The sequence below is a fragment of the Heterodontus francisci genome, chromosome 6, assembly GCF_036365525.1.
Source record: "Heterodontus francisci isolate sHetFra1 chromosome 6, sHetFra1.hap1, whole genome shotgun sequence".
Taxonomy (NCBI): Eukaryota; Metazoa; Chordata; class Chondrichthyes; order Heterodontiformes; family Heterodontidae; genus Heterodontus; species Heterodontus francisci.
Window position 1 is genome coordinate 80,256,557 of NC_090376.1, and position 25,138 is coordinate 80,281,694.

The following is a 25,138-nucleotide window of genomic DNA, read 5'->3' on the forward strand; positions in this document are numbered from 1 at the left end:
ACATGATGGCCTCCTTCTGTGCTGTAACCATTGTATAAATCTATGATTCTATGAATTGGAGATTAAAAAAGACAGGCAGTGGGGAACAAAAAAAGGAGGCAAATCTACAAGATAGGTCTACATGAAAGCAAGAAGCATTACAATAACTATTACTACAGCTTGCATTTATATAGCACCTTAAACACAGAAAATGTCTTGAAGTCTTCACAGTGGTGCAATCTAAAATGGATGATGAGCTAAAGGTGACGTGAGGACGGGTGACCAAAACTTCATTAAAGATTTGAGGTTTAAGCAGAATGTTAAAGGAGAAAAGAGAAGTGCAAAGGTGGAGATGTTTAGGAGGAAATTCCAGAGTGTGGGACCTGGGTAACTGAAGGTATGGTCAATACTGGTTGAGTGAAGGGAATGTATAAAAGGAATGGAGAGTTCAGGTTTGTAGGGTTGGAGCAGGTTACAGCAATAGGGCGGAGCGAGGCGTTGAAGGGGCGAGGATGGAAATTTTAAATGCGGGCATTGTGGGAGCCAATATTGGTCAGTGCTGGGTGATCAGTACTTGGTGCAGAATAGAATACAGGCTGCAGAGTTCTGGGCGAGCTGAAGTTTATGGTGGTTGGAGGATGGGAGGCTGGCAGTGAGAGTATTAATCAAGTCTGGAGGCAACCAAAGCATACATAAGGGTTTCAGCAACAGGTGGGCTGGGATGGAGACAGGATATTGCATTGGTGGAAGGTAGAAGGTCTTTGTAGGGTACTGATTTGAAACAACACATTCAAGGACTTGAGGGTAAAAGGAGATTAGAGATGTGGTGAAAGTTTAGAAGGTTAGAGGGGTTGAAGGTGGGTTTCTTTAAGGCTAGCTGCTGTTTTGATTGACCGGTGTGCAGCTACATCATGACAGTTGACATAGCAAAACTGAATGAGCAATGTACCCAAGACGTTTGTAAACAAGAAGTGAACACCCTAAACCAGATTATAAAACCGGAGTAACAATGGACAAAGCAGCTGATGTGCATCATAGATGCTGGCACAATGCCTATTGATACTGCAGTCGATCCTGCATCTGGCTAGTGACACTGCATGCTTTAGGGTTAAGGGATGGTGATCAGATGTGTTAGTTAGAAACTTCCATTGGCAATGCACTATTAGATGAGTTCTATATCTGAAAAAAATCTGTACTGGAAAAACAATTAATTTTTTTAATGAGAACATAACGTGCAAAATGGAAAAAGCCATTCACCCCATTCTCTCCAAAATACCATTGCAAAGCTAAATTGTTGTACCCCAATCCAAAATTCCTTCAGAAGGCATTTAAGCAAGATAAAATTTGCAAAAAAACAAATAAAATGGGGTTTCCTCCACATATTCTTATGCTGAATAATTTACTACAGTATTCCATAACTATTTAAATTAAATTTGGGCATGGGAGAAGATCATTCAATCTACTTACTCAGACACTTTGTTTGAGTGAGCAAAATATAATCTCATTGCCCTGCTGCTACTTCAAGTACTTGTCCACTTTCCTGTAGAAGATTCAATGGTCTGTGCTTCAGCTGTTCCCTGGGACAAAGCATTTCTTACTCCAATAGATGCTCTCATAAAATGATTTGAGTTCTTTTCTTCTCCCATGTTGTTGATCACTTTCTTTAGGATGTTTTAATGTTCCATCAGAATTTAATACAGTGTGTAGAAACCCTTCATTTGCAAAAGAGCTCTCTTTTCCCACATGTATCTTTGCAGACAAGATGTTCTGTTTCAATATAATCTTGTTTATGGATTTGTGACTTTTTTGTTTTCAATGCAATAGGCTTGTTATTTAAAAACTACTGTTTAGCAGTTATTATGTCATACTGTCTCAGTATTCTCTAAAATTGCTAAAAATAGCAATTCAAGTTGATAGGATAATAAACAGTGCAAGCAAATTACTGGGGTTCATTTCTATAGGAATAGAATATAAAAGGGGAGGTTATGTCAAAATTTATATAAAACCTTGGTGAGACCATATTAGGACTGCAGTGTGCAGTACAACACTGACATTGAAGAAAGGATAGAAAAGATTTACTAAGATGTAACCAGAATCGAAAGCTGTAGATTTTCTTTATCAAATATAGAGGTGATAACTCCCTACGTGTCTGAGCGTTATTTTTTGTGGGGTGCATCAATACAGGACTCGAAGGCAGCTCAGGATTTCTGTTTTTGAAGTTGTAGGTTAATCCTTGTTTCATTTTTCTTTTTTTTGTCCTTTTCCCATAATTGCCTGCAACTAACTATTCACTGGCAGGTGGATAGATAAGCAACAGTATTCCTTACTTACAACTAGCCGAGCAGGTGTTTTGATTACTTTTTATTACACCGTCTACAGTTCAGATTATTAGATTTTTTAAAAATTAGCACCAATTTCCCACAGAGTAATAGTTTTGAATTAAGCAACATAAACTGAAAAAAAAATCACTTTGGGTTCAGACTAGATGTTAACTTATTGTCTCCATCCTTGTAGGGGGGAGTGCTTCTATTAAACTGGAATACAGAACAAACTGCATTGTACATTAATCTACATTTACCACTTAATGGCAAAGTGCATAACTTGAAACACATTTCCCTGTCAAATGTAAGAATTTAACTAGGATTGTTTTATGATAAACATTTGGCACAGATTAGTAAATGGGATAACGTCTGATCTCTGAGTGGAGCATGAGCAAAGGCAGCTCTCCATAGTCCTTGGTCTTGTTGAAATGCAAGTTCCAGATCCGTACAGCATTTGATCTCTCGCATTTTTTCTGCATTGACAGTGATGAACAAAGTAACACTATAGGTCTTTTGTACAAAAGAGCACAGCAGATAAAGGGGGATAAGTACAAGTTCATTATGTATACCTGGGATCAGTGAATGAACTCAATCACTACATTGTTGTAGGCACAAGACTAGTTTTCTTATGACAATGACCCAATTTATTTTCCAATACATAAGCTTAAGTAGAGACAGTCCTGCTTTCTGTCAGGTGGACAGCATCTTTGAAATTTGTAATGCACTTTCTACTTTCAGATCTTATTTGATATGGTATATTGACAATCTGTCTTCTGTGAGAAATTAAGATGGATTTATCTGAAACACTTCTGCTGCAGAGACCAATCGGCACTTGCACGGGAATTATTTAAATAATAGAGCACTTCTGTTTTAGTGAGGTTTCTGTTTACTGCCTTTGATACCAAAGATGACATTGTTAGACAGGAACGAGATGATAGGGATGGCTCCCCCCTTTTCACCTCTTGACTGACCAAAGACAGCATGTTTTAAAAAAGTGTTTTAACTCCCGAGTGCTTTAATTGTTAGGAACAGACAAATGACAGATTTTCTTGTAAATTTTAAAAAGATAGATAAATGTTTCGAAGTGATTACTGACCACGCAGCTGGCAGCTTATGTCATCCGACTGCGCCAATCTGCGCACATGCACAGATTGGTTCCTACCCTCTGCGCATGCGCTGCGTTCCGCAGTGCTAGGACTGGTTGGCGCATGCGCAGATAACGTCATCGCGTAACGCGGGCAGATGGTGGGGGGATCCGGGCCAGAGAGAGCAGGGGCGGGGGGAGGGGGGACTGGGGAGCGGGTAAGAGCAGGTGTGGGGAGAGCGCAGCCGAAGACCTTGCTGGTGGTGGGTGCGCTCTCCTCCTTCCGCCCGCCTGCTCGCTCACCGCCTCCCCCCGACCGCTGGCTCACTGCCCACTTGCCGCATCCCCGACCGCTGGCTCACCCACCCGTCCACTCGCTCCCTCCCCTCCCCGGCCCGCTCGCTCCTTCCCCTCCGGCCATTGTGTGCTGCCATGTGTTTAGGTTGCCATCATGTGATTATTTGAGCAGCGCCATCTTTAATCCTGGCAGCTGCCTGAAGTTGCAGACTGTGACGTTTTAGTGGCACAGGCTGCATTTGCGCATGTGTCACTGCAGCACCACTTAGTGGTGGCGTTGTCAGCAAATGCAGCCTAAATGTTTATTGCTCAACACCTGAATATATAAGCAACTACACCCAAACTCACTCAACAAAAGATTGTGATTATAAAAGTAGCATGTGATTAGGTTTTGTGATTTCAAGAGTTCTCTATTACACTTGCTTTTCCCCTGGGATGAAGACTTGAAACGATGCAGACCTGTAATCCCTTTTTGTCCACTGAAGAAAAGCTCTGGAGGGTTTGGAGGATGGATTTGCTGTTGTTTTATGTTTGCAGTAGTAGATTTCTCTCGTTATACTTCAGTCAAGGTTCGATGGCGAAGCCCTGGTATGGTTTCTCAGGTGGAGTGTTCAGGGCCAACTCGAGTCACTGTCTACATGTGGCTTAAAGCTGCTGGTCTTAGAGAGGGTCTTTTCTCTTCTTTGGCACAGATGCTTTTTTCTGTCTCTGTCTGCTCGGTATGTGCCTCATTAAAACCCCTTATCAGAAACCTAGTTTCTGTCATGTTGACCAGAACATCTTTTTCCATTGTCCTCAAACAGTTTCTGATGGTTAGACCATTGTCAGACAATGGAGTAAGGTACCACTCACCCACATATCATCTTGATAAAAATGGAGCGTTTCACACCCATTCTCTGGATTTCAAGTTTGGAGTAAAAGAGTCTGCAACAATATTTTTGTGTTTTTTTAATTAGTTGAAGAAATGCAGCCATTACCAGAGGAAGGGTTGTTTGCATTTTAATGACCTCTCAAAGATGTGTCCAGAAAGGATATTTGCATCTTAATGACTTCACCCAGACCTGAAAATTATTTCAGGGTTCTTACAGTTCCATGTGTATTGGCAGGAAAGAAAAGGTCACCTGACCTCTCAACTCCACTTTGTTTTACAGGCAAGTGTCTGTTTCAGGTTCACTTCAAAAGTTCACGTTTATTGTTCATAAGTTCGTATTATGTGAACGCGAGAAAATGTATTGCTAGGGCAACATTACAAATAATCTTAATTTCACAGAAATCTGGCGAGGAGTTTGAACCCCACAAAATGGGTGGGTTTTGTTTGGTTTGGGTGGGAGGTTAAAAAGCAAAACAATATGAAACACGAATGCAACCTACTTCCATTTTTAACGGCAGCAGAATGAGGGTCAGATGACCAATCTGCTCAGAGGAGACGGGATGGTTATTTAAATATTCTAATGGAGCTCTGTGTCTTCATTTTATAGTGATTCTATTTTTAGGCAGCGGGTTTCCCAGGCCTTGGAAATCCCAGCAGGTGGATGGAGACGAGAAGGAATGAATCTATAAGATGGGGGATGGTAGTATAGTGATAACATAACTGGATTAGTAAACCTGAGGCTTGGATGACTGCTCTGGAGATAGGAGTTCAAATCCCAACGTGGCATCTGGTAGAATTTAAATTCAATAATAAATCTGAAGTTTAAAAAAAAAATTGTTCTTGAGATGTGAGCGTCACTGGCAAGGCCAGCATTTATTACCCATCCCTCGCTACCCTTGAGAAGGTGGTGGCGAGCCGTCCTCTTGAATTTCTGCAGTCCATGTGGTACAGGGACACCCACAGTGCTGTTCACGAGGGAGTTTCAGGATTTTGATCCAGCAACAGTAAAGGAACGGCGATATAGTTCCAAGTTAGAATGGTGTGTGACTTGGAAGGAAACTTGCAGATGGTGGTGTTCCCATGTGTCTGCTGCCCTTGTCCTTCTATGAGGTAGAGATCACGAGTTTGGAAGGTGCTGTCGAAGGAGCCTTGGTGGGTTGCTGCAGTGCATCTTGTAGATGGTATACACCGCTGCTAATATGTGCCAGCAGTGGAGTAAATGACTATTGACAGTGGTGGATGGAGGGCTGCTTTGTCTTGGATGATGCTGAGCTTCTTGAGTGTTGTTGGAGCATTAAGGACATCCTTGTAGCCTCTTGCCATGATGGAGTTTGGAGTAGGAAGCTCGTCTTGGGAGTGTTGTGTCAGGCATGCGGTCAATGTGGCCTGCCCAACATAACTGACAGCCATGATCAGTGTCTCGATACTGGGGATGTTGGCCTGAGAGAGGACATTGATATTGGAGTGGCTGTCTCAGCCACTGAATTTGCAGGATCTTGCAGAGGCGCCGTTGGTGATATCTCTCCAGGGTTTTGTGACCATCTTCAAAAAAGGCAACAAGATCTAGTACCCCTCTAAGATGGGTATCCCTGCTGTCCACCACAGGGAAGGTAATCACAGGAGTCCTTCTCAATCGCCTCCTCCCCATGGATGAAGAGCTCCTATCGGAATCACAATGTGGATTCCTTCCATCAAGAGGCACTGTGGACATGATCTCCGCAGCAAGACAATGCTAAGAAAAATGTAGGGAGAGCAGCAACCTTTGTAACACGGCTTTCTTTGACCTCACAAAGGCCTTTGACTATCAACCAGGAGGGATTATGGAATATCCTCCTCAAATTTGACTCCCCAGAGAAATTCGTCACCATCCTCTGCCTGCTGCACGACGACATGCAAGTCGTAATCCTTGCCCAACGGATCTGCCCCTGACCCAATCCAAGTGCAAACTGGGGTCAAGCAAGGCGGTGTCATCGCACCAATGCTCTTTTCCATCTTCCTCTCCGCAACACTCCACCTCATCTCCATGAAGCTCCCTGCCGGAGTAGATCTACTCTTCAAATTTTACTGTGTATTCCAATATCCAAGTTTTACGACTGAAGCGGGAGGAATGCACTGTCTTTTCTAGTTCCACTTCACCACAGGTCACAACATATATTTTTTGAAATGTTTACCCAGTTACCAATGCAGCCAATCATGTACTCTACTCTTTATCCCAGAATAAAATACACCAACCAGGTTTCTTTAATAAACAAAATTAATCAGTTTATGACGAAACAAGACTTAACCAGTAACGAAGCAAAGCATTAACACACCGACTGAAATATGCAAGTTCCCCTTTTTAAATTCCCCACACACAAGCTCACACACACACACACACATTGAAAAAAATACAGAAAGTCTCTCTGCAGAGGTTTGTTACAAAAAAAAAGGCAAAAAAGAATACCTTGGCCAAATACTTGCTAATTCTTGAAGGAAAAAAAATGGAAATATGCCAGTTGTCCCTTTTTGGTCTGGCATCCCAAATACACATAGACTGCTGCCACTGGGATCTTTCTAGAGCAGTTCTTTTCAGGCGACGTTGAGGATCAGTTTGGCAGGCTTTTTTTTTTAAAGGAGAAATGCAGAATCAGTTTCTCTATTTCTTACACTTGATTCTCGGGAAGTTCTCAAAGAGATAGAAGAGGGTGAGCTGATGGGGGCTGCTCTCTTGGCTGGTTTTCTCCAACTGTCTTCAAACTAGTTCACACTGCAACACACTGTCCAAAGTGAAACCAAAAACAATATCTCAAGAGTCAAGCCTCCTGGCCGCTATAAATCTTGACCTGTCACTTCTCTGTCAACATCTTCCCCAGGTCACCAAGGTTTCTGTTATTTATTGCTTAAAGCACATGACTTCCAGCAAGGCTGCTTTTAAACAGCATCTCAGTGCCCTTTCAATGAATTGTCAATAACAAAGCAAAGTCCAGCTTCTAAGAAATCTTCAGCTTTCCACTGAATCCATCTTCACAATTTAAATATAAGTCCTCTAAAACATATACTTAACAAAAAATATAGAAGCACTTTCATAACATAGGTCATTTATATCAAAAAAGCAGTGGTCTCAGCACTGACCCTTGGGGAACACCATATTTTAACATGTAATTTCCATATTATATTAAGAAAATTAGGGCAATAAACATCTAGGCCTCAAACGCATCCCACTTATACTTGGTGCAGCTACATGTCCCATCAAAACCCCTGCAGCCACCCATACGCCACACCCCAACCCAACTCCCCTAGGTCACGAAATCGCCTGCAAGAGGCAAGAAAATGAAGCAAAAAAAATCCTCTTTTCATCACCACCAGACGTCACAAAGCGCTTTACAGCCAATGGAGTAATTTAGAAGTGCGGTCACTTTTGTAACGTAGAAAATGTGCCAGCCAAGTTGTGCACAGCAAACTCCCACAAACAGCAATGTGACAATGACCAGCTAATCTTTTTTGTGATGTTGATTGAGGGATAAACATTTGCCAGGACACTGGGGATAACTCCCTTGCTCTTCTTTGAAATAGTGCCATGGGATCTTTTACATCCACCCGATGCAGACATATAGGGCCTTGGTTTGATGTCTCATCTAAAAGACACCTCCAACAGGCCAGTACTTCCTCAGTACTGCACTAGAATGTCAGCCTTGATTTTTGAAATGGGAATAGAACCCAGAACCTTGTGACTCAGAAGCGAGTGTGCTAACAACTGAGCCACGAACATGTAAAAAAAAAGGGGAAAATACACTGGGAAATTACTTTCTGACCTTTCAAGGCAGTCAAGCAAGCTTCAGGAGACTGCAACAACCAGAGTCTCCCTATTGCTAGCTATCGGCAACTAACCTTTAATAACATGAACTCCTCATTCAGGAACTTCAGTAAACCACAAGCTTCAGTAAATCTGTTCCAGAGGCAATGAACCTCTGTGAAAAGAAATACTTCCAAACATCTGATCTAACTCTTTGTTTATATACGTTGCACAACTAAATAGCATGTAGTTATACTGTTAGGAGGCTTGAAAGTAGTCTCCTTAACTTTTCACAATACAAGGAACTTAACTCAAACGAATTGAAGCACTAGCGGACACCAGTGCAAAACTGCCAAGTAAGTGATGCGAGAAAACTCTTCCTTCTCACAGTATACAAGATATGCAGTGTGGTTAATAATATGACAATTTAACTCAAGTTATATAGATATATATTTATGAAAGGAGACGACAATAGGTTACATGTAAATTAATGGACCAAACTAGTTGGTACTGGAAGTTAGAATTTTCACTGCTTCTGATATTTACATAAAATCACATACACATGGCTAAAATGTAGAAATTCACAGTGTTTATTGTCAAATATTGTGCCATGTCAAATCTTCCACCCTGTTAGGAGGATAATTATAGATCAAGTCAATAAATACTTCAAGGATCACTATAGAGTATAATCAGTCAGGTCTGTACAGTGCAGTTTTTAATATTCGATGTACATCCTACAGTCTTCAATCACATACATTTGAGAATCAAGGAAACTGCTTTTCTCTGAAGTTTTACATGTGGCTATTCACTTCTCTCAGGAGAGGAAGAGCCTACAATAGTGCAAATTTAAGAATAAATATGATTTGCTTCATCTTTTCAGGTCACTCCAAAACAATTCACATCAAAAGGAGTTGCTTTTTAAGTTCAGTTGTTATGTGCGCAAATCCGGCAAACAATTTGCACACAATGAAGATTTCACAAAGAGCTAGATGAGTGACCAGAGAACTTGATTTATTGATATTGTTGATTGAAGCAATGTGACTCATTGGTAGGTTCAGACTCAGTGTGGTGTCATGAAGACCTCCACCTGCCAAGAATGAGGCATATTAATTTTGTCATATGACCATTAATTTTAAACCGTTGCTGGAGTGTACAGATGACTTGTTTAAAGAGATCACCAGACATTTGGCTGGAGGAGATTTGCATACTAAGAGACAGTCGCCTCGGAAAAGACAATGGGAACGTTCACTGATTCAACTAACATAGATTGAGCTGGGCAATGATTTGGCACCCCCCCCCACCCCCCACCCTCCACCGAGAACTTTAAAATCCACAAACCACAGGAGCGGTTGTTCCCAAATAAGAGATTAGTCACATAACTAACTTGCTGACCAACTTGAGAGTTTTGAATTGTGCTCACAGGACAATTTGAAGACAGACGGCACATTACAACTGAACCTGGAACAAGACAACCTTGCTCCTGGCTGCTCTCTCTCACAAACCTCCGGACCCACTGAAGTCACTTAAACCTCAAGAGAGAAAAGACCCCTACATCGAAACAAGTTAAAGCATGCACTAGGCCCCAACGAATAGCAAGACTTATCAGCAACCACAGACTCCAGATTGAACTCAAAGGACTGTAAATACACCCAGCTATTGCCTCAAACTTTTCCCCTTTATTCTTTATTTATTTATTTTATTTAGAGATACAGCACTGAAACAGGCCCTTCGGCCCACCGAGTCTGTGCCGACCAACAGCCACCCATTTATACTAACCCTATGGTAATCCCATATTCCCTACCACCTACCTACACAATGGCCAATTTACCTATCACCTGCAAGTCTTTGGCTGTGGGAGGAAACCTGAGCACCCGGCGAAAACCCACGTGGTCACAGGGAGAACTTGCAAACTCCGCATAGGCAGTACCCAGAATTGAACCCGGAGCTGTGAGGCTGCGGTGTTAACCACTGCGCCACTGTGCCGCCTCTACTTTTTCTGTGTCTATCTGCGTGTGTGTTTATCGCGTATGCATGCCAGCATTGTCGCGTCGCATATTCGTTGTCGTTAATCGAATTAGAGTTTAAGATTAATAAAGTTCCACCTTTCTTGATTGAATCTAAGAAAACCTGTCTGATTGATTTTGATGCCTTACAATTGGAAAGCAGTGAACAAGGATTCACTGAGGGGAAGCTAAAAACAGTGTTTTTGAAATGAAACCCTGTTACGGTTAAACCAGGCAAAGGCTGAGAGGGAACCCCTAGACCCCTTTCTCACCTGGTCCTAACAGTGGCAATTACTCCTACATTGTTTTCACACTACCTTTCACTAATATTTTCCATTAATACCAAAACTTGCAAAAGATGGAAAATCATAAGATACAATTTGTCAAACATTTAGCATCAACCATTTACACCACTGGCTCATATCAGATTCTTCTCTACATTAATAAACACACTTTGTGCTTAAATATTGTAGAACATATCTTTTACAATTAGCATGTGGTCAGATATTTGATTTACTTAAAAGTGTGTGCGTTCTTCTCGGGACAGTGTGATATCTGTACTCAGACAACACCCTCAGTTTGAAACTCACGGTGCAAGGGTTAAATGGCAAAACCTGAATGGCTTTGGTAGCTGGAAAGGCAATTGCCTGGAATTGACCACACTATCCTCCTCCAACACCTTTCACCATAATCCCGCTGGGTTAGTGGGACTGCACTGTGGGACCATTCTCATCTATCCAGTCAGAAAATCATCTGCATGGCCTCTCCTCCAGCTGCCACACAATTACCTCTCGTGTCCAGTAATGATGTATCCTTGGCCCACTATCTCATCTACATGCTGCCCCTTGGCGACATCATCCGAAAACAGAGTTCAGTTTCCACACGTACAATGACAATACCCAGCTCGACTGCACCACCAACTCTCTCAACTCCTCTACTGTCTCTAAATTATCAGACTGCTTGTCCGACATCCAGTACTGGACGAGTAGAAATTTCCTCAAGCTAACTATTGAGAAAATCAAAGTATTAGTCTTCGGACCCTGCCACAAACTCCATTCTCTAGCCACCGACTCCATCCCTCCCCATGACAAATGATGCATGCTGAACCAGACCATTCGCAACCTTGGTGACATATATGACCTCGAGATGAGCTTCCAACCACATATCCACACAGTCTCTAAGACCATCTACTTCCACCTCCGCAACATTGCCAGACTCAGACTCTGCCTCAGCTTAGCTGCTGCTGAAACCATCATCCAGGCCTTTGTTCCCTCCAGATTTGACTGCCAACACACTCCTCGCCAGACTCCCACACTCTATACTCCATAATCTTGAAGTCACACAAAAGTCTGCTGCTTGTGTCTCAACTGTCACTAAATCATGCTCACCCATCACCCAGTTGATTGCTAACTACACTGGCTCCTGGATAAGCAATGCCTCAATTTTAAAATTCATCCTTGTTTTTTTTTAATCCCTCTACAACCCCACCTCTCCCGACCTCTAATCTCCTCCAGCCCACAACCCTCTAAGATATCTGCACTCCTCCAATTCTGGCCTCTTGAGCATCCCCGATTCTAATCACTCCACCATTGGCAGCCATGCCTTCAGCTACCAAGGACTTAAACTCTGGAATTCCTTTCCTAAACCTCTCTGACTCTCTTCTTCTCTCCTCCTTGAAAGCAATCCTTAAAACCTACCTCTTTGAACAAGCTTTTGGTTATCTGCCCCAATATCTTCTTATGTGCCTCAGCATCAAACTTTCTGTGATAACACTCCTGTGAAGCGCCTTGGTATACTTTACTACTTTAAAGGTGTAATTATAAATGCAAGCTGTTGCTTGCCTGCCTGCAGAAGTTCAAAGAAAAACTACTAATGTCCACTCAGTGGCTCATCCTCCCCTCACAAGCCAGTCAAAAACAAAAGCTAATTGGGAAGAAATCATGAAAGTGAATTCACCTAGAGGTGCAACAATTTGCCATGAGAATATACCAACACATCATTAGGCCAGTACACTAATTTGCTATGGCCTTTTTAAGATTTCAATATCCTACATATTATGCCCCTAGTTAGAACATGTTTACAGATTAATTTTTCTAAAGGGATATAATCCTCAAAATGTATTTCAGCTCATTGGCCTGAAGCATTAACTCTGTTCTTCTTTCCACAGATGCTGCCTGACCTGCTGATTATTTCCAGCATTTTCTGTTTTTATTTTATATTTGGAATCCTACTTTTGTTTGTAAATTACATAATAATGAAAAGGGTGTTGAAATGCATCACTTTAAGGCCAAATTGACATTGGCTTATCTTCCTGCTTAAAAATCAAAAATAGTTCAACAAGTACTCCCTCAATGCCCCTTTAAGATTATCAATAAAAGTTCAGCAGGTCAAAGAGCATTCAAATGATTAGCTTCCCATTTAAGGCTAGGATGTGCAACATGTTCTAATATTATTCCAAGGCTTCCAAGAGTTATTGAAGTGTGCACTGTCCCTTCTCGTTGCTGTTTATCACATCCAGGACTGAACCACTGAAGGTCAAAAACCACCCGTAATTTCGGTCCGGAATAGACTTAACCAATTAAGGCAACATCTATTTGTAGAGATCAGAAAACTGACAAAAACAACTTGGAGCACCATGGCACAAAAAATATTTTATTCAGTTGCATTAAATCAGCAATAAATCTTTTAAAAGCCATTTGATTCTAATTAAAAGACTAAAGAAGTGGCAGAGACCTTGGGCCGAGATGTTTATTTTTCTTTTGCAAAAAAATTACACCAATAAACTTTAGCATGGTGGCACTGCCAATATCATTTCAATATTTTACTATTAGCAGCACAAGTGCAAACCCTTAGCCAATCAATCTAAAAATATGTATTTTATCACTATTTCCAATACCACAGTAATGGACACTAGCCTATTCCACTCAGTACTTGTTCAAACATACAAAAAGAACAAGGCCAACCTGGCCCATCAAATTGTTCCACCCATATTTGGTGCAAACTGTATGCACCTATCACCCTTTAACATCCCCAATCACGCAATTGCCTGGCAAAGGTGAAAGGAAAAGGAAAAAGCCTTACATCTAGTTAGAAAATAACACTAAAGGATCTCAAAACATGTCCAGCTCTATTTGAAAGCCAAGTAGTAAATCCATACGTAGTGCATGTTCTGAACCTATTATGGAAGTTGATCTTCAATATATTGGAGGTCAATCATCTGAGCTCCAGGACATCACTACAGGAGTTCCTCAGGGTAATGTCCTAGGCCCAACCATCTTCAGCTGCTTCATCAATGACCTTCCTTCAATCATAAGGTCAGAAGTAGGGATATTCGCTGATGATTGCACAATATTCAGCACCATTCGCAACTCCTCAGATACTGAAGCAGTCCGTGTAGAAATGCTGCAAGACCTGGACAATATCCAGGCTTGGGCTGATAAGTGGCAAGTAACATTCACGTCACATAAATGCCAGACAATGACCATCTCCAACGAGAGAATCTAACCATCTCCCCTTGACATTCAATGGCATTACCATCGCTGAATCCCCCACTATCAACATCCTAGGGGCTACCATTGACCAGAAACTGAATGGGAGTAGCCATATAAATACCATAGCTACAAGAGCAGGTCAGAGGCTAGGAATCCTGCGGCAAGTAACCCACCTCCTGACTCCCCAAAGCCTGTCCACCATCTACAAGGCACAAGTCAGGATTGTGATGGAATACTCTCCACTTGCCTGGATGGGTGCAGCTCCAACAATACTCAAGATGCTTGACACCATCCAGAATAAAGCAGCCCGCTTGATTGGCACCCCATCTACAAACATTCACTCCCTCCACCACCGATGCACAATGGCAGCAGTGTGTACGATCTACAAGTTGTACTGCAGCAACGCACCAAGGCCCCTGAGACAGCACCTTCCAAACCCGCGACCACTACCAACTAGAAGGACAAGGGCGGCAAATGCATGGGAACACCATCACCTGCAAGTTCCCCTCCAAGTCACACACCATCCTGCCTTGAAACTATATCGCCATCCTTTCACTGTCGCCGGGTCAAAATCCTGGAACTCCCTTCCTAACAGCACTGTGGGTGTACCTACTTCCCATGGACTGCAGCGGTTCAAGAGGTCAGCTCACCACCACCTTCTCAAGGGCAATTAGGGGTGGGCAATAAATGCTGGCCTCATCATTAACTTGCAGTCTGTCTTTCCTCTGAATTCCTAACCCCACATACATTTCTGTAGTACGAGATGAAACTGTTGTGCCCCTACCTATGGTTGAAATATTAAAATACATGACTTTAGAATATCACTATATACCATGTTATTAATACTATTTAGTTGACAAAAACGATATTTAATTGACATGCTTAATACTGCTTCTAATTCCAGACACAAAATCAATGGCACTGTATTCCAGAAATTTCTCACTGCTAAAAAGTTATATTTACCTTACATAGGAAAAATATAACTATGCACCTCAGATGTACAAACATTTTCCATCACCAAAAGCGTGTTGTGTTTTCTGAGTAAGCTATTTCAGTCAACTAACCAAAAGCAACAACCTCACCACCGCAAACCCCCCCCACCGCTACCCCCAAAGAAAATAACCAGAACATACTCAGTTAGTGGTAAGCATTCTGTACTGTCAATCTAAGTACTGTTCCGGACAAAAGAAAGTTTCTGCGACAAACTTCCTATCAGACATGCAACATAGTTTTATCTTAAATAAGCCCTTGGTTGCGCCATTCCTTATTTGCTTTCAGTCAATTTTATTTACAGTGTAAACTATACCCCAGCAATATTGTGGTAAATGATTAGAGAACAGAAAGAGTTCTAAACAGAATTACTGCATTGCTGTTTCATAATATTTTGAAGAAGGATACAATTACAAAAAGTAATTATACTTCTTTTGAAATACACGCTTCATCAATCAGAATTTTTAACATTTTTAGGTTGCCAAGTTATTTGAAGTTATTCTAAAAAAAACAGGAAAATGAGTCATAACTCAATTGACAACTTGCTTAAATAGAATTTTTTTTTGAATGCTTTCCCGTTAAATAGAGATTAATCATTTTGCTATCATTCCATGTTCACCAAGTGCTTGAAATTTCACAGAGGATATTGCCATAGTTGTTCTTTTGGTAATTTAGTATCATTTCCCTCTTAATATGAAAGCCAAGTCCACAAGTAGACCTTGGCTCAGAAATTTTGGTGCACGGGGGGCAGTGGTACTCAAAAGTCCCCAGATATTGTGCCATGGAGCCAATACAGTATGAGCCCGCCAATGAGTCTCGCAGCACCCATCAGCTAAATGGAGCCAAAAGCAACATGATCATGGGGGTTAGACATGAGGTCAGGAGATGCAATTACCTTGCAGGTCCTATACAATTCCAAGCTTTGGTTTCAGAGTGTAGCCAGTGCTGGCACAGGCTGCCTCAGAGCAAACCAATCTTACAGAGAGGCCCTAAATAAGCATAAGGCCTTCCTTTTGCATATTTATGCATTTTCGCATATTGCACACTTCCACTGCACAGCCAAATTTATAGGCCCTTGTCTCTCCTATCTGGAAGCCATACCCTGTTCAAAGGGTAGGATTTTCTGGGTGATTTCAGATTAGATCCAAACTGAAACTAAAAGAAAAAGCATTTAGTACTTTTAGAAAGCAGATAATACATATACCAGATATGAAAGTTGTAGAGCCACCAGAGTTGGGTGTAGGGCAATGGCATCCAATAGAAATTGCTGATGAATAGTCACAGGCAACATTATTTGAGCCACATGCACTAATTTTAGTAGAAAATACCTTACACAATACAAGTAAATGTACTTCATGTGTATATTTACTGAACATCTACCACCATTAAGTAGAACACTCACAACGATCAAAAAACACTCAACACACTCTGCTTTTTGTCTTAGCATTTACCAAAAAGCACACAAAAATGGTTAAAGTTGACATATATATGTTGTGTGAATACAGCATCAAGAGCACATGTCCAACAATGTACATGACTTGTTATCTATTAATCAAAAATGCAATTATCCATATCTGGATTCCAGTACATGTGGCTAATAGCTAGAGTATTGGACAACACTGGTGTAGATACAGTAACTGACAGTCATTATTCAAACAGAGATAGTACTAAGAAGTCACTGCAACTGATTGTAGATAAATCCCAGAACTTAATGGTCTACATCACAGCATCCTAAAGAAAGCAATAATGAAGGCTCTGCCAATAAGTTTCCAAAACTGTGCAAAAGAAGATTGTAGCAGAAGACTGAGGGTGGCGAATGAAACTGTCCTCCAACAAAAGGGAAACAGGGGTGAGTCCAGAATTTATAAGCCAGCTATTGCTACTTCGATTGATGGCAAAATTCTACATAAATGCGACAAAGTTATTAAACACTTGAAAAAACACGAGCTAATCAAGGAAAGTCAGCATGAATTATAGAATTGAAAAATAGCATCTAATAAAATTCTTTGGACAAATAATAAAGGAACTCCAATGAATATAGTACATATCGATTTTCAAAAGGTATTTTAATCAAGAAGAGCCTTAAGGCAATTATAATATAACATGGAATTAAACAGAATGTAACCAGATGGAAAGAGAGATAGATGAAGGAATGAGACAAAAGAACATAGTAATAAAAACTTACATCTTTGCATGCCTCCTATTGCTTTTGTCACACTTTTGTGTCAACTTTTTCCATTTCAAATTCTTATTCCACTTTTATAATGTTACATTGTATTACACTCTCCTGTAATTACATCTTTTTTTCTCAACTAGTACTGCAGAAAAAGTCCCATGTTCCAAACAACTCTCTTCCCTAAATTGCTACTTAACTAAAAATAGTAAAAATTGAGGTATTATACAGAAATAAAAACAGAATGCATGACTTTAAAATCAAGACTAAATTATATAAGTGCATCCTCCATTCTTTAGCCCTTGTTTGCCAGAAGACTACCCTTGGTCTTGACTCAACATGTGCAACAGCAGAATGACGAGCATACATAAATATCTGGAATTACTAACTGAAAGAGCAATATTGAAATTTGCTAATGACACCAAATTGGAGGATATGGCAAATGGTGATAAAGACTGCAAAAGATGGGAGATCACAAATTGGCAAGCAAAATGGGCAGATAAGCAACATGTGCAGAATAACACAGAAAAATGTGAATTAGTACATTTTAGAAGCAAGAACAAGGAAAGGAAATAAACTTCAAATATTCAGACTTTAAATGCAGTAAAGGAACAGACAACTATTTATTTTTATTTATTTAGAGATACAGCACTGAAACAGGCCCTTCAGCCCACCGAGTCTGTGCCGACCATCAACCACCCATTTATACTAATCCTACACTAATCCCATATTCCTACCACATCCCCACTTGTCCCTATATTCTCCTACCACCTACCTATACTGGGGGCAATTTATAATGGCCAATTTACCTATCAACCTGCAAGTCTTTTGGTGGTGGGAGAAACCGGAGCACCCGGCGAAAACCCACACAGACACAGGGCAAACTTGCAAACTCCACACAGGCAGTACCCAGAATTGAACCCGGGTCGCTGGAGCTGTGAGACTGCGGTGCTAACCACTGCGCCACTGTCCCACCCGTGCAGATACACGAGTCATTAAAAATTGCCAGTGCAGATAATCATAGAAAATCCAGCACAGAAGGAGGCCATTTGGCCTGTCAACCTGTACCAGCTCTCTGCAAGAGCAATTTCGCTAGTCCCATTCCCCTGACCTTTCCCCATTACGCTGCAAATTTTTCCCTTCAAAAGCTGTTCCCATTAGCTGATGGTACAAGGACTAGGGTACACAGATTTAAGGTTTAGGGAAAGACATACAGGAGGGATGTGAGGAAGATTTTTTTTTTTTTACACAGCAAGTGGTAATGACCTGGACCTCGCTGTCTATGAGGGTGGTTGAAAGTGGGGACAATCACTGATTTGTCATGCAGGCCCCACTTGCTAAGAATGAGACACATTAATTTCGCCACATGAACATTGATTTTTAAACTGTTACTGGAGTAAAGAAAGAACAAGTTTTAAACAAAAACAGACCCTTGACTGTAAAGACATTTGCCTAGTAACAGACAGTACTTGGAAAGGACAAAGGGGCCACTCCCTGCTCCAATTTAATCCACAATGGACTTTTGATTACCAAACATTGAAGGCGGAGAGGCTAACATTCCAGGTTAACTGCTAAGATGGCCGAATAAACACAAATGTGGTCAGACCAGTTTAGTCACATGACTGACTGTTGACCTTTTTTGAATTTGAACTTGCCACAGAGTTTTAAAAAACAGAAAGTTGTTTTCTCCTGGACTGAAAAGACTTCTGTCCTGTCTGCTCTCATCTCGCTCTCACCAGCTTTGGAAACCATTGAAGACACATGAACCCCGAGAGAGAAAAGTTTCCTACAGTGAACAAGGTTTAAGAAGAATACTGGGCCCCAACAAAAATCAAGACGACCTACAACCTACAGCAAGCTCGAAGCACAGTAAAAAAAAAATAACCCTCTTCAGAGATTGCCTCAAACCTCTCCACTATTTTTCTTTTGCTCTTTTCTGTCTCTATTTTCATGTGCGTATCGCATATGCATGTTAACGTGGGGCGCAGCATGTATCCGTAGGCATTAACCGAATCTGGTTGTGCTCATTTCTTTGCCTTATAATTGGAAAGCGATGAACAAGATTTCACCAAGGGGGAGCTCAAAACACAGTGTTTAAAAATTAAAACCCTGTTACAATAAGACTGGGTGAAGGCTGAGAAAGAGACCCCTAAACACCTTTTTCATCTGGTCATAACAGATTTCAAAAGGAAATTGGATGGGCACTCGAGGGAAATAAACTTGCACGGCTACAAGGATGGAGCGGGGGAATGGAACTGGATTGCTCTACGGAGAGCCGGCAGGGACTTGATAATCCAAATGGCCTCTTTCTGTGCCATAATGACTATAACTCCATGAGGTGCTTATCTAATTCCCTTTTGAAAGCCACGATTCAATCTACCTCCACCATCCTTTCAGGCAGTGCAATCCAGATCGCAACCATCCGCTGAACAAAGAAGCTTTTCCTCATGTCTTTTGCCAATCACATTAAATCTGTGTCCTCTGGTTCTTGGCCCTTCCACCAATGGGAACAGTTTCTCTCTGTTTACTCTGTCCAGACCACTCATGATTTTGAACAACTCTTATCAAATCTCCTCTCAACCTTCTCTTCTCAAAGGAGAACAACCTCAGCTTCTCCAATCTATCCATGTAATTAAAGTTCCTAATCCCTGGAACCATTCTTGTCAATCTCTTCTGCACCCTCTCTAAAGCCTTCACACCCTTCTGAAGTGCAGTGCCCAGAATTCGACACAAGCCTCCTGTTGAGGCTCGACGAGTGTTTTATACAGGTTCATCATCACTTCTTTGCTTTTATACTCAATGCCCTTATTTATAAAGCTCAGGATCCCAAATGCCTTTTGAATCACTTCCTCAACCTACTTTGCACAACGATTTGTGCATATATACCCCCAGGTCTCTATGTTCCCACACCCCATTAAGAATTGCACTCTTTAATTTATATCACTTTTCCTTGTTCTTCCTATCAAAAATGTATCACTTTGCACTTCTCTGCGTTAAATTTCACCTGCCACCTGCCCGCCCATTCCACAAGCCTATATCCTCTTGAAGTCCATCACTATCCTCCTCATAGTTCACTACACTAGGTGCCATCTGCAAATTCTGAAATTGTACCCTTACACCAAAGTCTGTCTTTAATATGGCAATATATAAAAAGGGAAATTGAATCCTTGGTATTAGTACCTAGGACAAAAAAAACAAAAGCAAGGAGGTAATGTTGAACTTTTAGAAGACCTTAAGAGGCTGCAGTTGTAATATGATTTACTGTCTTGGGCACCCATTATAGGAAGGATATAAAAGCTATGCAAAAGGTGCGATGATTATTAAGTGGGGTTTTGCAAGGGTTGAGGAGATCATAGAAGAGACACTTTTGAATTTCCCCCCAGCCTTCCACCACTGCAGCCCACCCCAACCCACTAGAGCCAAAACAGATTTGATAGAAGTCTTCAGGCTCCTAAGCTAGTGATGGATTGTTTCCATTACTGTATTTGGTCAGGACAACAGTAAAAAGGATCAAAATAATTACAAGGAACATTTAAAAGGTTAGAATTTATCTTTCTTTCTATACACAAGTGGTGGTTAGAAAATTGAATTTTCCTGCACAAAAAAATTCTTGAAAAAGGGGAAATGGCAATGCTTGAAAAAAAAAGTCTTATGAAATGTCCATAGAAAACTACGAGTGTGGGATGAGACTAAGTAGGTGATAGAGCCAAAAAGAATAGTGCAGACTTGGTGGGCTGCAGGGCTTGGATCTGTTTTGTAATATTCCACAATTCTATTCTAAAATGATTGTAGGTTTGGCATACACTCATGCTACCTTATCAAATGTTGTTGTACTACAATTCCTGTCTTAGACCAATAACAAGACTGATCTACAAAGTTAAAGGTAATCAAGCAAAACACCAGATTAGTCATCCATCCCCACAGATTTATTATTAAATATTGGATTGTTGCCCTCGAAAGACATCATGCCCTTCCCCCATGAAAACATTATCAATGTCACACAGCAATAAAATCAACCACTGAGGCCAGGGTTCAGCAACTTTGTTATCCATCATGATGAGCCATTCTGTGTCTGATGCAGTTTGAAAGAGATATAAATGTAAACCTGCAGCTGGCCTGCTCGGACAGGGGAGACTCTGAACACCAGCACCCGGACTTGTCTTTACCTTGTTGAGGTAGGGGTTGCGAGTGATCTCATAGCCCCGTTTCTTGATGTGACGCTGCGGGCTGGGGCCTGGGCTGCTGCTGCTCGCTCTCTCCGCCGCGGTCTCGCTCCGGATTCCCACTCCCAGCACCGGGGTAAACGGCGGCTTGCTGAAGGATTTCCGGCCAACAACCCGCCGAGAAACGGCCAGCGTGCTCAACTTCCTCGCTGCATTCATCTGCAATAAAGCCGGCAGAAAGAGAGGGTCAGAAATATGGAGAGGGGGTTTAAAAACCCAGGCCAGCCCCGCACAGCTTGTGTAAACTCACCTTCCAACTCTATCCCACCGGCTGATACTGGGGCGGCTCCAAGGTGAGAGTGACAGTCTAGTGACTGTCGTTGCCAGAATGTCTGATTGAAACAGCCAAAGTTCAGTCGTTAATCAGCCTGGAGATTGCATTGATTTCTCTCCTGGCTGTGCAGAGCCAGCTGAACTTGTCACTCCTCCAACTTCCCCCACACACTCATTCTCATCACATGGCACCGCTGTACTCAGTCAGCCACTGGCTGAATCACTGCAAAACTTCTCCAGTCTGAGGGGAGGCTCAGATATTTCACTTCCCAAACTGATTCATGTTCAGTCTTTTTCATCAAAAGAGGCAACTTTTTTCCCACATGGGGAGAAGAGCCTGGAAGAGTTGCAAGGTTCCATTTCAATTTAAATTGTTTGCTTATGTTGGGTGATTGCAAACAAATTAAGAAAAGTTCACAAAACATAGGCCCCATTTCTTCAGGCATTGATGCATTCATGAGCATTCTCTGGGCTTGTCATGCAGACCTCCCACCTGCCAGGAATGAGGCATATTAATTTTGTCATATGAACATTGATTTTAAACTGTTGCTGGAGTGAGGAAATGACTTGTTAAACAGATCAGCCATGGCTGGAAAAAACATTTGCATACTAACAGGCAGCGCTTGGAGGGACAAAGGGGCTAGTCCCTGTTCCAATTTAACACACAATGGACTTTGAACACCAGGTATTATGTGTAAGAAGAGATATTCCAGGGTCAGCTAAGACAAGAGAATCCACAAACAGACGTGGTCAGACCAGTTAGTCACGTGACTAACCTGCTTGGCAACCAGGGTTTTTCTGCATTGTCCAAAGAGTTTGAACTGAGAAAGACTGTTGCTCCTGGAGTGAGAAGACCTCTCCTGACTGCTCCCATCTCTTTCTCACAAGCCTCTGGACCCACTGAGGACACATGAATCGCAAGAGAAAAAAGTCTCCTACATCGAACAAGGTTTAAGAAGACTACTGGGCCCCAACGAAAAGCAAGACCTACCTACAATCGAGGACTCTACAACGAGCTCGAAGAACAGTAACCAAAACCATCTTTAGATATTGCCTCAAGCTTTTCCACTTTATTTCTTCTGCGCTTTTCTGTCTCTATCTGCATGTGTGTATCATGTATGCATACTTGCGTGGGCGTGTCACGTATCCATAGGCGTTAGAGTTTAAGTTTAATAAAGTTCACCCTTTTTTCTTTAAACTTAAGAAAACCTGTTTGGATAGTTTCTTTGCCTTATAATTGGAAGTTAGTGAACAAGGATTCATTAAGGGAGAGCTAAAAAAACGGTATGTTTAAAATTAAACCCTATTACAGTCAGACCAGGTGAAAGCTGAGAGGGAACCCTAGACCCCTTTCTCACCTGGTCATAACAGGGATATTGTACATTACCTCAATTGATCGTTTATGTATTCAGTTCTTACCTTGAATCCCCAACAACAACTTGTATTTATAAAGTGTCTTTAACATAGTAAAAACTCCCAAGGCGCTTCACAGGGCCATTATAAAACAAAATATGACACTGACCTACATATGGAGATATTAGGACTGATGACCAAATGCTTGGCCAAAGAGGTAAGTTTTAAGGAGCACCTTAAAGGAGAAAAGTGAGGTAGATAAGTGGAGAGATTTAGGGAGGGCATTCCAGAGCTTAGGGCCAAGACAGCTAAAGGCACAGCCGCCAATGGTGGAGCGATTAAAATCAGGGATGCTCAAGAGACCTGTATTAGAAGAGCGCAAATATCTTAGAGGGAAGTGGGGCTGGAGGCAATTACTGAGATAGGGAGGGATGAGGCCATGGAGGGATTAGAAAACAAGGATGAGAATTTTAAAATTGAGGCATTGCTTAACCAGGAGACAATATAGGTCAGCGAGTACTGGGGTGATAGGTGAACAGGAGTTGGTGCGAGGTAGAACATGGGCAGCAAAGCTTTGGGACGACGTCAAGGTTATAAAGGGTAGAACGTGGAAATCCGGCCAGGAGTGTGTTGGAATCGTCAAGTCTAGAGGTAACAAAGGCATGGATGAGGGTTTCAGCATCAGATGAGCTGAAACGGGTGGAGTTGGGTGATGTTACGGAGGTGGAAATAGGTGGACTTAGTGATGGTCTGGATATGTGGTTAGATATTACTATAAGATTAAATAATAGGTCTGTAAGATTAAATGATGGGCACGTGTCACATCAGACCCTCATAACATATTACCTGCAGCAGGATGTCAAAGGGTCAGCTGAAAATAGTGCACTAATCACACTGTTCCTAAGATGTTACACTGATTCAATGGCTTTGGTATTAACCCTCCTCCCACAATGGATGGGAGAGGGTCGGGGGTTAAAAACATTTTAAAATGGGTAATTCTTCTACCCTCTGAGATATCTGCACTCACTTAATTCTGGCCTCTTGAGCAGCCCCGATTTTAATTGCTCCAACATTGGTAGCTGTGCCTTTAGCTGCCTCGGCCCTAAGCTCTGGAATTCCCTCCCGATACCTCTCCGCCTTTCTATCTTGCTTTCCTCCTTTAAGACGCACCTTTAAACCTACCTCTTTGACCAAGCTTTTAGTCATCTGACCTAATATCTACTTATGGAGTCATAGAGTTATAGAATCATTTATGGCACAGAGGAGGCTATTCGGCCCATCATGTCCATGCCGTCTCTCCGTGGAGCAGTTCAGTCAGTCCCACTCTCCCGCTCAATCCCTGTAGCCCTGCAAGTTCATTTCATTTAAGTGCCCATCCAATTTTCTTTTGAAATCATTGATTGTCTCTGCCTCCACCACCCTCATGGGATGATCCCAGAACTTATGTGGCTCGGTGACATATTTTGTTTTATAATGCTTCTGTGAAGCGCCTTGGGATGTGTTATTGCATAAAAGATCTTGGTGTTGTAATGCATCCCCAACCTGCCGTATACACACGTGCCATCATTTTCATGGTGCTGTGTTTCCTGGCATGCAAGAATCCTGCCATGACGAGGCAAGACACTTAATTAACATATTTAAATCAGGCTCCCACCATGTAATTATGAGCCTGATTTAAATTTAACAGTTTCTGCACAGATTTCCCAGGGTTCGAGAAACCTCGCAATAAAAAGGTTGGGGGGAGGAATAGGAGCTGCTGACTCAAGAAGGTTAGTGCCTTTTGCAGCATTTGTGGGATAGGAGGAGCAGGAGTGCTCCCCCAGCCCCTCAAGGAAGCTTTTGGCCTTCTGTCTGCTGATTGCAGTTTCTCTCTCTCTTCGCCTCGCTGTGATCATGGCCAACTTCACCCCATCCACCCCCAAACTCCAATCTCCCCCTTCCAATTGTCAGGGACTCCCCACGGGGTTATTTGTTTCACTGTTGGATGACACTATATTGTTATCTGTTACCCCTTCCAGACTCTTGAGGCCAAATATCTGAGGAGTCGTTTTCTGTCTTTGCACTCCCAGTTTTCATAAGCACACATTGGAAACTTGAGTGGACACAAACATTTAAATTAATTGCTGGAGAATTATGTGTAGTATAAGCCTGAATTTCCAACATATAATCTGGATGTCAAGGCACACTGCAAGAATTCAAAGTTAGAAAATTCACCCTTAAGACTACAGCCTATTTTAGTTCTTTGAAAAGTTTTAATAGCTCTGGTCCTTCCTGGTGGTCCTTCTGATCTAGCATTTGTTTGCTATTG

The 25,138-nt window shown here is 41.8% G+C and overlaps 1 protein-coding gene across 1 annotated transcript in view; it reads right to left on the reverse strand.

The window, feature by feature from the left end:
- The window catches only part of LOC137371408 (NADP-dependent malic enzyme-like), a 216,695-nt gene extending 195,036 nt beyond the window's left edge, over positions 1–21,659 (reverse strand). Inside the window, exons 1-2 of the mRNA XM_068033969.1 lie at positions 21,455–21,659; positions 21,148–21,363 (exon numbers count right to left, since the gene is read on the reverse strand). Coding sequence (XP_067890070.1) covers positions 21,148–21,363 — 216 coding nt within the window. The 5' untranslated portion in view covers positions 21,455–21,659. The remainder of the gene's footprint in view (positions 1–21,147; positions 21,364–21,454) is intronic.
- Between the last annotated feature and the right edge of the window lie 3,479 nt (positions 21,660–25,138).